Source organism: Panthera onca, chromosome A1 (genome assembly GCF_046562875.1).
Source record: "Panthera onca isolate mPanOnc1 chromosome A1, mPanOnc1 haplotype 2, whole genome shotgun sequence".
Lineage (NCBI taxonomy): Eukaryota > Metazoa > Chordata > Mammalia > Carnivora > Felidae > Panthera > Panthera onca.
In genome coordinates this window covers 66,815,007-66,832,347 of record NC_138339.1, presented here as the reverse complement: position 1 = coordinate 66,832,347, position 17,341 = coordinate 66,815,007, and the positions used below count along the sequence as shown (strand labels likewise).

Sequence of the window (17,341 nt, the reverse complement as noted above, 5' to 3'; positions counted from 1 at the left end):
CAACAAAAATCCCTTGCATCTCTAACTACAAAATGGAATATAACCGGAGAGAAAGCACTGTGCCCTGCAGTCAGAAGAGTGGGGTCAAATCTGACTTTATTCTCTGGGCCCCAGTTTCTCCAGTCACAGGATAATGAGCCCACTGGAAATGGTGAGGTCCAAGGATGAGTATGAATGAGTGGACGTGGTGACAGTGCTGACAAGTGCAATGTGTTGGGCTTCCAATGTCACCCACAAAATGCACATCTCAAACCAAAATGAAGATCTTAGACCTGGATTGTTCATTTCTTCTCATGTAAAAGTCACAGCTCCAAAACCAACACCTCGTAAAAATACCAAAAATGTCGTGAAACTGGTAATTCTGAAGGACAAGCGAGTTTCTTCAGCCGTGACTGCAGCCACCCCTGCTACATTCCGAGTGCCTGTCCTGCCCAGGTGCTTGTAACAGTCCCCGCACAGACACAGCACTCTCCACAGGACCAGCTCCCTGTATCATCTGTTCTTCCTGAACCACCCAGCCAGAGGCCCTGCTGCTCCCGCCAGGTAGAGCCAAATTGTGCTCTGTGTCAGCTCTCTGGGCTCCACTGGAAGGGTTCTCGTGTTTTTTTAAGGTAACAGCCACAGAGCTCTTCTTCACTGGGGTCACTCCTTGCCCGTCAGTTTTGTTTCTGTATCAGGGGAGCTCCCCACAACTGAAATGCTCTTAAGGAGGTTTTTATAGGAGAGGAGGGATTAAACTGCCTTCTATACATTATACAAAATGTCTTCATTCCATTAGCATTTACCAAACGGCTTATGCGAAAGGCACTCTTCATGTCTGTTCTATTAGAGCACTCAAATCAGACCCGCTGTTCTAGTGCAGTTAATTGGGCACACATGCTGTCTGCTAACTAAATGGTAAGTGATTCATTTAATATGCACATTCTGGGTACCTATCAGGCACTGGGCATTCTGTTAGGTATGTAAGTCAAGATTGATAAGACAGTCCCCAACTTCAAAAGAGAACACCTCAAAAAGCTACAGAGAGGCACTCACTTCTAAATATTAAAGCATTTGGGGCCCCTGGATGACCCAGTTGGTTAAACATCGGACTTCGGCTCAGGTCATGATCTCGCAGTTCATGAGTTCGAGCCCCACACTGGGTTCTGTGCTGACCACTCAGAGTCTGGTGCCTGCTTTGCATTCTGTGTCTCCCTCTCTCTCTGCCCCTCCCCTACTCATTCTCTCTCTCTCTCTCTCTCTCTTTCTCTAATAAATAAACATAAAAAACCTTTACAAATAAATCAATATTAAAGCACTTGCTACCTCCTTTCACCATACAATATATATCAATCACAGTGAGTTTTGTATTTACATGTCAGCTCCACATAATGACGGTGAGCACCTAAATTTAAGCTATGTCTAGTTCTCAGCACAAAGACTGGTAGTCAACACTCCTTGCATGTTTAGCCAGTGTGGACCTCACAATCTAGACAACAGGAAGGTATACACCGAGTAACAGTGCTGTCCACACTACCACAGAGGCTTACGATAGGGCCACAGTGCAAGTCCCAATAATTTGCCATCAGACAGCAAAGGGAACCATGTAGTTCCCACCTGCGGTGATTTAGGAAGATTTTATTGGAGAGTGGGCTTTGGGCTAAGCCTGGAAGTAGGATTTCAACAGGTATAAAGAAGGAGGGAGGGGGGAAGGTGTCCAGGTGGGCAGAATAGCTTAAAAGAAAGCATCTTATGATTTATGTTGGGTACCTAGCTGCAGGGAGATGGCCTTACACGGCTGGGGCTCTGGATCGCTCAGCAGCCCCAGCTGCTCCTTATTGTTATGATTTAGAAGGTTAGAGGCTGCTCTAGCAGCCAAAATGCAGGCCCCCTAGCCTCCTGATTCAAAGTGGAGGGAGGTTTAAAAAGTTTAAGCTGTGTGTGTATGACAGAAAGTTTTTTTTTTTTTTTTTTAATAATAAGTATCTCTAAATTCCAATGCTTTCAATATATGACTCCTTTCAAATCTATTTTCCTTTAGGTACCAGATTAGAGAAAACCTACAAAACTACTCTTTAAAAACCTTCTTTCCTGGGGCGCCTGGGTGGCTCAGTCGATTAAGCGTCCGACTTCAGCTCAGGTCACAATCTCGCGGTCCATGAGTTCAAGCCCCGTGTCAGGCTCTGGGCTGATGGCTCGGAGCCTGGAGCCTGCTTCCGATTCTGTGTCTCCCTCTCTCTCTGCCCCTCCCCCGTTCATGCTCTGTCTCTGTCTCAAAAATAAATAAACGTTAAAAAAACAAAACAAAACCTTCTTTCCTTTCTTATCTCAGAAAAGAAGAGTACACAGTCAGTCCTCAGCCCCAATTAAAACATCAAGGTCATAGACCCAGCAGTGTCCTTCCCCCTCAGACATCTCCCTCCTCAGGAGGGGCCTGGCCTCACCCAAGGGTTTCACAGTTCCAAGTAAGCCTGGAGGGGACACTGTATTAACTTCCCCAAATGACAATCCAACCTTAGCTGCATTAATAGGAATATTGTATCCAGCACAATATCGAGAATATCGACCCCGAGCTAGTCAGACGCCTGGAGAAGTACGCACATGCAAAAACCCCATCCTAAGAGCGCCAAAGGGAAACCGGACCATCCAGAGGGACGTGAACTATCTGGAAACCCTCACTAGTGAGGAATAATTGCCCAAACTCTCTGATGTTCTGCCTGACACAAGATATGGGGAGGAGGGAGGGTAAAGAACTACCATTATCCAGCTCCTGCCACTCCAGCTCCTTTGTTACCCTCCCCCCTTCCAACATTCCAACACCCGCCCCTCTATCTTCCCAATTCCCAATTTTGTTCTCCACTTGCACAAACTGAAGCCCATGGAGGTTAGGGTAACTATCCAAAGTCACAAAGCTGTGAGCAGACCAAACGTCTGACGCCAAAACCCATCTCCACCTAGCTCCAAAGCTCATTAGAGGAGAGAGCTGGCACTTAATTTCTAGTAATCTTCCAAAGAACTGTCATCTCTTCATGTTACAGTTTGCTCTTATGAGATTGTTTTCCGGCTTATTAGCACCATGTATTTGTTGAGATGAACTTGGCAATACAAAGTATCAATACTTTGGCAGAACATAATGGGATAATTCAGGTCCTTAACCCAAAGCTTTGTTTCTACTTAAGATAGTCTAAAAAAGCTACAACATCAGCTTCTAATTCTCTGCCACCCACTCTCCCACCAACTCAATTGGTTTTCCTTAACTTCTAGGCATAACTTAATTTTTTTGTTTGGGCTGGTCAGAGAGATGCTGGAAGGAAATGAAACCAACTTGTAAAACTTTATTTTGCTAATTTGTGGAACAGCACGTGGCTTTCCTCTATAGTGGTTCAGTATCTATAATCCTATAGGAAGAGAGGTCAACCAGGCTTGTTTTTATTAAAAATATCAAAAGAAGAAATGGACAGGTATAAGTCAAATGAGTCTGTCCAAAGGCAGAACTTCCATGTAAAAACTCTCTATTCCATTGACAGAAGTGTACTAGACAGCTAATGGCTTGAACTTCACATCTCCAATTCTAGGATTATACTCTAAAATAGGCAATCTTAATTTTTTTTTAAAGGACTTATAGACATACACTGTAGTCAAAGGAAAATTTGTTCTGAGAACTTCTGTCCCCAAACTCAAATCTCATCTCCTCCACCTTTTAATTGAAAGGAGAAGAGGGGCACCTGGGTGGCTCAGTTGGTTAAGTGTCCGACTTCGGCTCAGGTCACGATCTCACGGTCCATGAGTTCGAGCCCTGCGTTGGGCTCTGGGCTGATGGCTCAGAGCCTGGAGCCTGCTTCCGATTCTGTGTCTCCCTCTCTCTCTGCCCCTCCCCCGTTCATGCTCTGTCTCTCTCTGTCTCAAAAATAAATAAACGTTAAAAAAAAAATTTTTTTTTTTAAAAAGAAAGGAGAAGAGAGAAGGATGACAAAGACGCCCAGGGGACCCCATGGAGGATCTAGTGACCATGTACCATTGTATCTACTACAGCACACTGGTCAAAAACCATGGAATGTTAGGCCATAGAAGGCTGTTAACCATTCCACGTGTAAATGGCTTTTCCATGATGGTCAAAACTTCACCTTTATAAGGAGAGGGTGGGCGTTAAGAAGTTGAATGCATCCAAGATCGAGTCTTGTCTATGTGGTATTCAAGGCAAGGCCCCAGCTCTCCAGGCAGTTGGGAGAGACAAGAGGGTGAGGAAGGGCAGCTGTTTGGGAAGAGTTTCTCAGTTCTGTCAAGTCTTACTTGACAAGATAGAAGTCCTAGAAGGGACAACTCTTCCCCAGACCTGAAAACTGGGAAGCAAAATAAATGGCTCTGACCAGCCAAGGAGACATTAACGTCAAACCTGTGCTCAGATACTTGACCCATACTAAGGGTCCACACACAGAGACCATCTATCTTGTCTGAAATTCTAGAAACTCTGGTTATATGATTCTAAAATTCCTGGATGCATGAATTCCCAACACTAGGAGATTAGAAGCAGCAAATAAAAAGGACCAGAGACAGCCACACAGTGACAGCCACACTGACAACTGATGAGAAAGTAAGAAGGACAATTATGTTAAAAAGCAAACATATTTAAACACTCAGCAGCAGCCCAGGATTGCTGAGAGGAACAAACAGCTTTACCAACTTCAGGCGCTCAAGTAATTACCATCCCCAAGCATGCTAAAATAATTTATTACAACTGTAGGAGAGAAATACGGCTTGGTAGCAGAATATATAAAAGAGATTTACAAATTCTAGTTCATACTAAGTTCATGGTGAATTAAGCGTGCCCATGGCTGCCAAGGAACTCTGCAGTCTCAGGACACGGTAACAGAGGCTGTGTGGGGACTATGAAGAAGGAGTTAATTCCTCCCCACCCCACACTGGTCAGATGAGTTCATTTCTGGAATCCTTGACTCAAGAAGGAAGAGTAAATAAGCGTGCATTCAAATGAGAGGCACCAGCACCCTGAGATTTGGAAATGGGTGATATGAGGAAGTTTGTGGGGATTTTTTTTTTTTTTTTTTTTTTAGTGGAGGGATGGTGCATGTATGTTGGAGGGAGGGGGTGATACATAAACCCAATACATAGGATTGAATCAGAGCTACTGCTAAAGCAGGGTAAGGGTCCCCTGGGATTCCCAGAGGTCCCAGCACACCCCTGTGCTACAATGATCCTCTCAGGTTACTAGGGCTCTGACCACATCTGCTTGGTCTCCCTGGCTCAGAGGCTGTTCTTCTCACACTGGGGGGACCCCACTGTGGGTTACAGGGTGCATGTCAGTAGGCACTTGAAGCCACAGCATATGTGGCTCTGGGGGGAAGAGGAGTTATAAGCTGGCCATTCAGATACATTGTGTTTGGTTTGCACAGTCTTCCTTATTTAAGCCTTTCTTAAATATTAATGGATTTAACATGAAAACCTGTGGATTTCTTTAAATGACCTGAACTCTAGTAACCCAGGGCCTGCAGCAGGCGTGGTGACAATGGACTTGAAGTGAAGACAGCTTTCCCTCTTGACCACGGTTCTCCATAATTAACACCATCTTTTAGACAAAAACAAATAAACCTTCTAAAGCCCACTTCGTTGATTTAGCCTACCTGCTTGGCATTTGGGTTTGTGGAAGGCTGCCCTACAGCAACACTGTACTTGATTTAACCAGAACTTAAAAAAAAAAATTAAGGGGCGCCTGGGTGGCTCAGTCGGTTAAGCAGCCGACTTCAGCTCAGGTCATGATCTCGCGGTCCGTGGGTTCGAGCCCCGCATTGGGCTCTGTGCTGACAGCTCAGAGCCTGGAACCTGCTTCAGATTCTGTGTCTCCCTCTCTCTGACCCTCCCCCATTCATGCTCTGTCTCTCTCTGTCTCAAAAATAAATAAACGTTAAAAAAAAATTTAAAAAAATAAAATTAAATTAAAAAAAATTAAGATTGGTGTGGATATATTAAAGAACAAAGTAAAGCACATATGCACTTTCAAGAAAAAAACCTCTATTAGCCCTGAGATGTTGAAGAACTTTCAAGTCATGAATCCTTTGGAAAGTCAGCACCGTCTGCACTCTTGCTTCCTGCAAGGAGGGCAGTTTCTAAGCCTGCCTTATTTAAGGGCAAAGAGTCTAGTCCCTGTTGTGTGTCTTCAACACAATTCCTAAAATAGATATTCATAGTTTACTATGACACACCCCTGAATGCCATTTCATTACTACATCATTTAGAGTCTATGCTAGCTGTGCAAACACTCAGCAAGCTCCCAATCAACCTGTAAGTATCATTTAGTCTGGTAGAGAATGTTGTGATGAAACACACCAACAAAAGCAAATGTGTACACTTATGATGAAAACAGAAAAAACTAAACTCTTTCCCCAAGAGGTAACTTCTCACAAATGTGAGCCACACCAGGTTAGCCAGACCCCACATTATAAGCCAAGCTCCTCACAGTTCTATTACATACTCAGAACAAATTGAAGGACAAAGATGTAACGACAGGGGCATAAACAAGTCTAGTGCACGGGCCTGCTGGAGCATGATCCCATTACCATTCTAGAGATGGAGAAGTAGAATCAAGTAAACCACACCATCAAGAAGCCTCTCTCATTCCCAGGGGTTTGCAAAGGGGATGTAAAAGGGGTCATGCAAGATTTAGAATTAAGGAGGCGGAGATCTCAGATGGGAATTGAAATAACAGATATAGTTGATATCAGAGCCAGCTTGTCCATGTTACAGGCAAGCCTCTGGTTGTTTCTGGATGCCCCATTTTTCCATTATAAATTCATCACAGCCACGATGGGATATTGTTAAGCTTCACGAAAAAGACAAGAACCAGCTGACAAATGAAATTTCTTTTGATTACCAAAAGGAGGCAAAAAAAAAAAAAAAAAAAAAAAAGATTCAAATTATTCTAGCATCTTCATCAAACAGGTAACCAAGAAACACAAAATCATATGTTCTGCCATAGAATACCTTGTAGTCCAAATTTAGTTTCAAAAGGACAGCCACAGTGACTGCAGGCAGCAAAGTTTCTATTATTTAATAAATAAATTTGAACAAGAGGCTGAAGGCTTTATGTTTACATGATCATTAAGTATGGATGTATTACAAACAGCCCAATAGCACAGAGGTGAGGAGAGGGAAATCAAGATTGAGGGCACACACATGGTTAATCAGAGTAAGGTAGGAAGATGCTGTTCAACATTTAACCTGAATGTCATAATGTCATGTGCAAGGTATTACACACTCATCGGATCATTCAATCATCACAATGGCCCTTTGAAGAAGGTGCTACTGATATCCTCCTAAGTGTGAGTTAACAGAGGCTGAATAATGTGCCCAAGGTTGCAAAGCTGGGTCAGTGACAGAGCCAGGAATCAAAATACCTGACTCCAAAGCCATACTTTTTACTTAGGTAAACTGAGTTCAATGAACTATTAAAACAAAAGAATATCAAAAGCCAGTATTAGATAGCATGGATGAGAAGTGGATACTAAATAAGTGTGAGGGGTGCCTGGGTGGCTCAGTCGGTTAAGCGTCTCACTTAGGCTCAGATCATGATCTCGTGGTTTGTGGGTTTGAGCCCTTTGTCAGACTCTGTGCTGACAGCTCAGAGCCTGGAGCCTGCTTCAGATTCTGTGTCTCCCTCTCTCTCTGCCCCTCCCCACCTCGTGCTTTGTCTCTCAAAAATAAATAAACATTTATAAAATTTTAAATAAGTAAGTGTGAGAAGAGAAATGCTTGTTACCCCACAGGACAAAGTAGAACTTTGTACAACAGATTTTCTGACTGCAAAGCCTAGAGACAGTTTCACCTTCAAGAGTCAGGATGTCTGTCTACCCAGCCCTGTGAAAGCAATCACTGGAACGCATCCAGAAGATGTGCCTGGACAGAATCCCTAACACCTCAGACTTGACTTGCCCACTGCTTGCTTCCAAAGGCTTCTAACCAGAGTTCAAGAACAATCCAGTGTGTCCACCCTGAGCCCACTGCCAGCCACAGCCCTTAACTTGCTCTCATGTCCTGTCTGGAAGAGGCTGACCTCCTATATGGTGACCAACAGTCTACTGGGCCCTGGAGTATGGCTCTGGTGGAGGGACTCACTATAGGACATCCCCTGATTTCACAGGACAGGAGACAGAACCTTTGAAGTTCTAGCTTAATTTTACACTTAGAAAAGAATGGCCTGAAGGACCCGGTGACAGGAGCAGAGACAGACCACGAGGGTCCATTGGAAAACATATCAGACTGGCTGTGAGGCAGGTCAGTAACAAGGATGACCTATTAACAAGTAGGCCTAACTTACACATTGATGTGGTTGCATTCTGTCCTGAGAAGTCTGCTCCGGAGGACAGGCACTTGCTTTCTCAATGCTGCTGCCACTCAGACACTTACTCTCTCCCTGACTGCCACACCAAATTCTTAATTAAAAAACAGCATTCTCCTGATTTATTATCTACCTCACTCACATTCAATGCCAATTGCCCTTTACTTTTAAAATAATCCAAAGGATGAAGATGTGTAGCTATGAAGAAAAGGTCACAGCAAGAACGCGTGACAATCTTTGTGAGGAATTCCAAAGGAAAAGTCCCCTGAGTGTCGTCTCACTGTATTTTATCAGAAAATATTTAGAACATACACAAAAGTAGAGAGTTGTACTATGTATTGACTACCTCAGTTTAATAAACGTCAATCTTTGGTCATATTTGCTTCCAGAGTTTTTGAAAGGAAGTATGTTACAGCTACACATTGAAGCCCTCTTTTGTGCCCGTCCTCGATCCCATTCTCTACCTCAAAGACAGCTACCCCACCGAAGCTGGAGCCAACCTGCCCTCCCAGGTTTTCATATAACACATCTTTCCATAAATTTCTAAAATTGTTTATCTTGCTCTAAATATTATACATGGCGTTCTCTTATACAGTCTTCAACATGACACCGCTCCCTCATCACCAGTATTCATTTTAACTGCTTCCTTTTCCCTAGCTACAATCTTCAGAAAGTGCTCATTTCAAGTGCCATATGGTATTTCATCATATGGTGATTCCATGATTTGTCAAGCTGGAAGTTTCAGTGCCCTTCATTTGTTTACTGATATGAACAGCATGGTGATGTAGTGTTCTCTACTTGTCTCCTTGTGCTCATGAAGGAGCATCTCCCAGATACACCCAGAAGCAGATCTGTTAGACTACCTTCAGTTTTCTGGAAAGCTGCACAAATGTTTTTCATTTTTTTTAACTTTATTATTTATTTTGAGAGAGAGCACACACGTGTGTGTGCACGGGAGTGCAGGGGAGGGGGAGAGAGGGGAGAGAGGGGAGAGAGGGGAGAGAGGGGAGAGAGGGGAGAGAGGGGAGAGAGGGGAGAGAGGGGAGAGAAGAGAGAGAATCTCAAGTAGGCTCCTCGCTATCAGCCTAGAGCCTTATGTGGGGGGTTGGTCCTGTGAGATCACGACCTGAGCCAAAATCAAAAGTTGGACACTTAACCGACTGAGCCACCCAGGCTCCCCCCCAAATGCTTTTCTAAATGGTGGTAACAATTTACACTCCCATAAGCACTGCATGAGAGTGGCTACTGCTTCTCAGCCTAATACAAATCATATAATTGGAGTTTAATTTTTGATAAGTGGGTGTTGAAACCCTCCTTTAATATTTACACCGTTCACATCTCAATGTGATGAGGAATCTGAGCTTTTGAATCAGAATCATGGCTTTGAATTCTGGCTCTACCATTTGTTGCTCATGCGACGTCAGTAAAGTTCCTTGGACTCACTAAACTTTGGTTTTCTGGCATGTAGCATACATGGTGGGTATAAAAATAGCATCTTCCTCAGAGGCATTATTATGGTTATATAATGTACTTAAAGCAACTAATACAATATCCCTGGCACAAAGCAAGTTCTCAATTAATGTCAGTTGCTATCATCATCATCAAAAAAGTCTCTAAGTAAAAGCCTGTCCTTCAGGTATAAGCCCATTTTACAGGTGGTAAAACAGAGTCTGAAAACTTAACTGGACTGACCCTCTATAATCAGTGATTTGCTAAAGCACAGCCAGGAATCAGGTGACTCCAAGCTCCCCCATCTACCACTAGACCACACTGCCTCACATATCCCTCTGTAATCATGCCGCACAACAGAGAATAAATCAAGAGTGAGTACAAACCCACTGAGCAAACAAGAGCCTCCAAGTGCTGAGGCAGTGATCAGAGTTTGGTAGAATCACAGTTTCAGCTTTGAAAAGACAAGTACTTTGTGTTCAAGGACATGGATGGGACTACCACATTAAGTTTTACAAGGCTAGCTGCTTACTATTCATCAGCCACGATCTTAATTAGACAGTCACACAGAAAGAGGAAGACCTATAACCGCCACAGCTGTAGAATGTTTCCTGCAGGAGGGACCCCAGGGTTCCTTCTTTGCTTGGGTTACCAATATGGCAGCACTAGCCTCTGGAGACCCTGGCCTGAACAGTCAGCTGTACCCAGTCTAGCCACCTTGCAGCAGCACCCCACCACTCCTCCGCCCAGGGTCTTCCATTAGCATCCAATCAGGTGTCCAAGTGCCTATGGCATCCCCTATTTCCTGCCCTGAGAGCTGTTCTAACAATTTGGCCAAACTGTTGTTGTAAAGTGGTCTAGCTCCACAGCTTACAGGTCAGGTGACAAGAGGTGAGGGGGCTAGCAGTCTTCCGCTTGCATTTGCAAGGCTGCTCCAAGTCCCAAAGGCTTTGACTAGCTGCTTGGTCTCCATTTCCATGAGAACCAACAGGTGACCACTAATTGTGCCTTCCCAGATCCAGGCTGCTTGGCCTACCTGGCAAGGGCAAAATCTGGCGGAAAAGGAAGGCTATCAGAATTCTCCAAGGTGGGAGAACTTCAAGTGATGCACCCCACAAGAAAAAGACACCCTTGGAACACAGAGGAGAAATGTTCTGGATCAGGTGCCCTGGTGGCTCGGCTGGTTAAGCATCAACCCTTGATTTTGGCTCAGGTTATGATCTCACGGTTTGAGTCCGAGCCCCACATTGGGATCCCTGCTGATGGTGCAGAGCCTCCTTGGGGTTCTCTCCCTCCCTCCCTCTCTCCCTCTTTCTCTCTCTCAGAATAAATAAATAAACTTAAAAAAAGAAAGGGTTCTGAATCAAAACACAGAAGATCCCCACTGCAGGGAGGGATCTTACCCCAGAATCACAGCTGAAGAATGCAGAGCTGGTCAGTATGAGCTCTCCCTTCTGATAAAACTCAACAAACAGACAAAACCACCACAAAACTTAGGGTGTAGTGGGGTGAAAGCAGGAGCTGGTACAATACAGAAATAGGTTACTGGTTGAGAACTACAGCATCTAGAGATGCAAAGAGGCTGTGTGCCAAGGGACCCCATGGCAGAGTCAAAGGCAGTGTGAGAAAACACCCTCAGAGCTGACTGCTTGTTCCAAGCATCTGCCTCATTCTGAGAGACAATGAAAAAAAAAACATCTTCAAGTTTCAGAACAGAAACGGAAATGCCCCTTGAAAACAAGAAACAAGCCCCCTCACCACATCCACAACTGTGCTTAGGGCCAAACAGAAGTACCCTGAAGTAGGTGGGAGAGGGAGATGAAGGGAAGGTCAGAGCTGGGGGTGGGGGCGGGGAGGCCCGCACACAGCAGGCAGGATCAGAACACCAGGACCTGAGAGGCCAGCCTGCAGGACCAGGGCCTCCAGATCATATGAACAGAGTTTTACAACAACAGAAATCATCAAATACAAAAACTACGGTCACCCCCGTTTGGAATTATCTGCCACACTGCATATAGGTTCCCAAAGGTCTCTGAGCAGAAGCTAGAGGCTGTTTACCTGTACATGCTCCTGATTTCTTGCCATCCAGACATGACACGAGTCAGAGGTGGGAGAGTTAAGAAGGGTGGTGTGCCCCTATCAGCCTCCACAGCAGACTGGCCACACATTTTTCTGACCCTAGCTCTCCTGGCCTCTTGGGTTTTGAGAACTCCTTGAGGTGTCCATCCCATCCTCCATCCGCTCAGCCTTGCAGTCTCCACATTCCAGACCCACTGGGCTTTGTTTCTGCCACTCTCCTCCCCTTCTACCCCTTCAGAGGAGCAGGGTGTCCCTGCTCTTTTTTAACCTCTTCTTCTGGCCCTGGCCTGTGCAGAAGCATTGTGGTCCTGGGGCGACCATGTTCCAGACCGCACTGTGGGGAAATGGGGGCGTTCTCGAGCATGACGTCATGGCACCCAGGCAGCACCCAGACAGTCTTCCTGCTGGGCCTGTGTCCCCACAGCCAGCCTGTCGCCCTCAGCTGAACAAAGGAAGGCCAGCAGACAGGGGAGAGCGGGGCCCACGGAGAGGGAAGAGGACAACCACGGGGGCTCCCTGGTCTCATGGTGATGCCGGTAGAGTTCCTCCCTATCTTCAGCAGCACTTTTCCTTGAACTACACCTCTGTGTGCATGAGGGAGAAGAGAAAGGAAGCAAGGTCATGGAGCTGAGGATGGGGTAACTTTTTTTTGAGATTTTGTTTTATGTGACAGTTAAAGTGACACAACTAAAGTGCCCAGTGGCACACATCCCATGTTGCCTGTGCCTGGAGCCATGTGTCCCACCATCTGTGCTCCTCACCTGGCCCCGGACATGACCCCACACCTGAGAGTCATCAAAGACAAAACCTGGAGATGTTTTGATAAGGCCACACTCTTAGATCAGAGCGCCCTTTGAGACCCACCTTGGAGAGGGCTTCTGATCCAGAAGAGAAACATTCTCTGGGAGACTTTATTGTCAGGGACGATAAACCCTAAGAGGCAAGGTACCAGTATTCTACTAACAGTGTTTTCCCCTCCTCTTGAACATAAGATTATATATTCTCTGTAACGAATGTGTAAATTAAAAAAGCAAAAAACACCATAAGCAGAAAATATCACTTGTAACCCCAACTACTGCTTACAATTTAACATGTGTCCTTTGCATATACTTCTAAGAAGTAAGGGTTAAAGACACATACATATGCATGGGCTTTGGGGTCATGCGGGCCAGAGAGAATCCTAGCTCTGGCACTAACAATTGTGACATAAGACTTTTTTTTTTTTTATTAAAAAAAAATTTTTTTTAATCTTTATTTATTTTTGACAGAGAGACAGAGCATGAGCTGGGGAGGGGCAGATAGAGAGGGAGACACAGAATCCAAAGCAGGCTCCAGGCTCTGAGCTGTCAGCACAGAGCCCAACGCGGGGCTCGAACTCACAGACTGTGAGATCATGACCTGAGCCGAAGTCGGACACTCAACCGACGGAGCCACCCAGGCGTCCCAGTGTGACATACAATTTAAGCCTTATACGGAACTTATTTGCAAAAAGGAGAGTTACACCACCTTCCCCATAGGTTTGTGAGGACTCAGAGATGACACACGACATAGCCTGGACACAGAAGCACTTGCTGAGTGACAGCAGACATCATTAGGGAAGTTTCTCATCCATTCAGATTCTTAGTTTCCTGTTGCTGCTGTAACCAATTACTACGAAATTAGTGGCTTTAAACAACACACATTTACTACCTTACAGTTCTAGTGGTCATGAGTCTGAAATGGTTTCACTAGGCCAAAATCCAGGTGTCAGTAGGTCTGGGCTCCTTCCAGAACCTCTAAAGGAGAGTCCCCTCCTCTCCTCTCCTCTCCTCTCCCAGCTTCTACTGGCTGCTGGCATTCCTTGGCCTGAGGTCCCTTCTTCCATCTTCAAAGCCAGCAGCCTCGCTCTTCAAATTGCTCTCTGACCCTCTGCTTTCCTCATCACATCTCTCTCTTCCCACTTCCCATCTTCCTGCGTCCTGTTATAAAAGCTCCTTTTGATTATATTAGGGCCACTTGGTGATCCAGGATGACACTTCTATCTCAAGATTCTTAATCACATATACCAAGTCACTTTTATCCTGTAAGGTAACCTATTCGCAGATTCTGGGGATTAAGATGCGGACATGGTTAGTGGGGTGCACGTTGTATTCAGCCTACCAGATGTTTTTACTGTATTAAGCTCTTTGAGGATGGTAAAGTAGATTTGTTGGAAATATTTTCTCTAGTTTATCTAAATTCTTTCCACAAAAGTAACACATTTGTTGTCAAATCCTATCGATCTAGTCTTTTGTTATTTCTCCCACTAATTTTAAGCCTAGAAATTCCTTCCATATCCAGCCAGTTTAGTACTCGTGTATGTGTGCATGCATCTGCACGTATTTTATGCATTGTTACAAATACAAACACCACAGAGATGGGGAAAGTAAGAGTAAATTCTGCTTCTTATAGGAAACCACTTAATAGCTTAGGATCCACTGTCCAGGAGCCTATGCTCTTCAATCACACACACATGTGCATCTCCATCTGTTTGTGGGGCCAATTTGTACACCTCTGTCTACAGACCACCTGGGATTTTCCTCGATGAATGCTGTACACCTAAGGATTCCTCCTCTCATTTGTTTGTTTCCTAAGAATGATTAACCAAAGCATCACTTAGGTAATATGTGCTATTTTTCTATGAAAGCACGTTCGGCGGGCTATTCCTGTTTTTCCCCCTGGTTACTCACACCTGGTGATCATCCACTTGTCGCTTCTACCCCATGTCTGCAGGTACCACTGGGCACCTGGTGGCAGTTGCACAAACTACAGAAATAGCACTTTGGTAAAATTAACCAGCGTCCAGAGAACTCACTTTGTCACCCAAGCACATGAAGTGACAACCATCACATTTCTAGTTTTATGGCTAAGGGAAAAAGAAATGGTTGCACCTGACAAGTCAATGATTCTGCCTATCATCTGTCACAGCAATCAGGGCACCCAGCAGGCATGCATGGTGTTAACTTGTCTGTTACTCACTCTGACACCTCCACAGCTTTGCCTGATGCTTAGTGCACACAAAACACACTCAAGACACTTACGTTGAATAAATGGGTTAAACAAGTCCAGCAGAGCCCCATAGAAGAGAAAATAACTGGACACGATTTGAAAGGCCTCCTGATGCCACATGGTTGCTATGTGATCACCACTCCGCTCACAAGGAAGAGCTCTGCAATCTCGAACTCCTTTATCAACAATCATTTCTCAAGGACCCGTTGTGAAACGAGTTTAGATGCAGCGCAAAAAGCCAACAAAATAAACCAAACCTCAAATTGTCACCAAGTCAACAAAGGAGAGTGCACCCCTGCAGCTCCAAGGGCAGGCCTCACTTCTGTGCTTTCTGTGGGGACACTCCAGCCAGGCTGGCAGTGTCATCTCTGGAAGCAGTGACGTTAACTCCGAGTGAAACCAGATCATCCCAGCTAAGAAGCATCTGTATGCGTTTCTAATGGCGACTGCACCATAGGCTTTCTGAGGGCACAGAATGGACTAGACACAGCCAAGCATTCATCAACGGGAGCAGAATAAGCCAGCTCCAACATGGCAGGTGGGTCTCATTTGGCGTGAGGACAGCGGCAGACTTGTGCGGATGTCAATCAGTAATTACTCAGCTGCGGCACTTCTCACCATCACTGGAGAAGACAGAGCATCTCAGCCAGCACTTGCCGTCAGGCAGCGGATTATAACCATCAGATCCCAGCTAGTCCCACTTAGAGAACGGAACCCACAGTCTGGTTGGAGCCAGACACAGACGACTGTCCGAATAGGCGTGACATCACCTAGAGCAGCCCCAAACATGTTTCCAATCTCTTTATTAGAGACAGGTAAACTCCTTTCCAATTATCACCACCCCCCTTTGATGTACTTAAAACTGCATGTGAAATTTATCACTTGTTTCTGGGCCTGGGGTCACTGGGGCTCTGCCAACCTGAAAGAAGCCACAGGCCGGAAGGAAACGGGACCCTTCCCACATCATTGGAGCACCGCGTGAAGACATGGTTTTCAAGAAAAAGCAGGAATAGAGGGTACAAGGGCCAGTCAGGCAAACATGTTAACAGCCATTTCTGACCCTGCGATGTTTGCTGGCAGTTGAAAAGAATCAATGTTCATTTCTCAAGCTCCTTTGATCACAATACTCTCAAAAATCTCTGGCAGCTTCCTAGTGCCTATTTCCAAATGCCACTGTCTGGCCTTCAAGGTCCCTTGTCTGACCCCTCCTCCCTTTCCAGCTCCCTCTGCTCCTCCATGTGTGGGTCAAACTGGTCATGTCACAGCTGTTTTTTCCTGCATACGTCACTCCCTCCAGGGAGAAGGCCATTTTCCCCTCTAGATGTTGAAATATTATCCCTCAAGAGCAAAGTCTCATTCCTGAGACCCCCGCCCCAAGCAGCTCACGCAAAATTACACACCACTCCGTTCAATTCTGTTTCCACCACTCACCTGGCACCTGTCACCTTCTACAGTGGTCGCACCCAAACGTGGACCACTGTCCTACTATGGGTATACCTATCGGTGATATACATGAACTAATCCTGTTCTTCATTCCCATCTCCTTCGCCCTCCCCCAGGACCCAGTGCCAGGTCTTAGAAGCAGCACTGAATGGACGACTCACCCTCCTTCCTGGTATCAGGCTCTCATAACACGCTGCGGACAGGCAACAAACTCCATTCCCAGGAGGAGAGACAGATGAGACACGAGGGAAGCAGGCTGGGTGAACGTGATAGAGCAGGGGCGTCCGTGACAAACTGGACAGGCATGCCCTGCTTACTACTGGGCATGTGCTTCTCAACACCAGCATTCATTGCCAGATGGGAATGTGGACCCCATGTTGCTAGACAATTTTTTAAGAAAATCCAAAAATCTGGATTTTTAAATGAAATATTTTGATGTGAAAGGGCTATTTCCCAATGCTAGTAAAAAAAAAAATCTGTGGGGGAGCCTGGGTGGCCCAGTCGGTTGGGCATCCGACTTCGGCTCAGGCCATGATCTCGCGGTCTGTGAGTTCGAGCCCCACGTAGGGCTCTGTGCTGACAGCTCAGGGCCTGGAGCCTGCTTAGGATTCTGTGTCTCCCTCTCTCTCTCTGCCCCTACCCTACTCATGTTCTGTCTCTGTCTCTCTCAAAAATAAATAAACATTAAAAAAATTTTTTTTTTAAATCTGTGGGTAAATAGAAGCATGTCTAGGGCTCCAGGTTTCAACGGGTCCAGTGATCTAGAACCTCTACTGATTTTCTTTCCAACTACTTATTAAGGGTGTCATCTTGCATGTAACATGGACAATAAAAGACACAGTCTTTGCCCTCAGAAAGCTTGGACCTTAGTTCTGAACACATAACATGTCTGTGTAGTAACAGGAACAGGAAATGGCAGCCTGTGTTAATAGCATGGAAACAGGACTTTAGACTTTTTGAAGTGAGAAACGTTGTCCTGGGCCAGAGGTCACCCTGACAGGCTCCTTTCTTACTAAA

At 45.4% G+C, this 17,341-nt stretch overlaps 1 protein-coding gene across 4 annotated transcripts in view; it reads right to left on the bottom strand.

The window, feature by feature from the left end:
• The window catches only part of MCC (MCC regulator of Wnt signaling pathway), a 439,298-nt gene that overhangs the window by 145,852 nt on the left and 276,105 nt on the right, over nucleotides 1-17,341 (bottom strand). Inside the window, exon 1 of one of the 4 annotated variants that reach the window (XM_060635193.3) lies at nucleotides 11,834-11,949. The exons of the other annotated variants lie outside the window; for them this stretch is intronic. Within the exon in view, the coding sequence (XP_060491176.1) occupies nucleotides 11,834-11,860 (27 nt within the window). The 5' untranslated portion in view covers nucleotides 11,861-11,949. Of the gene's footprint in view, nucleotides 1-11,833; nucleotides 11,950-17,341 lie in introns of those variants that run through there. 4 annotated transcript variants of the gene reach the window in all.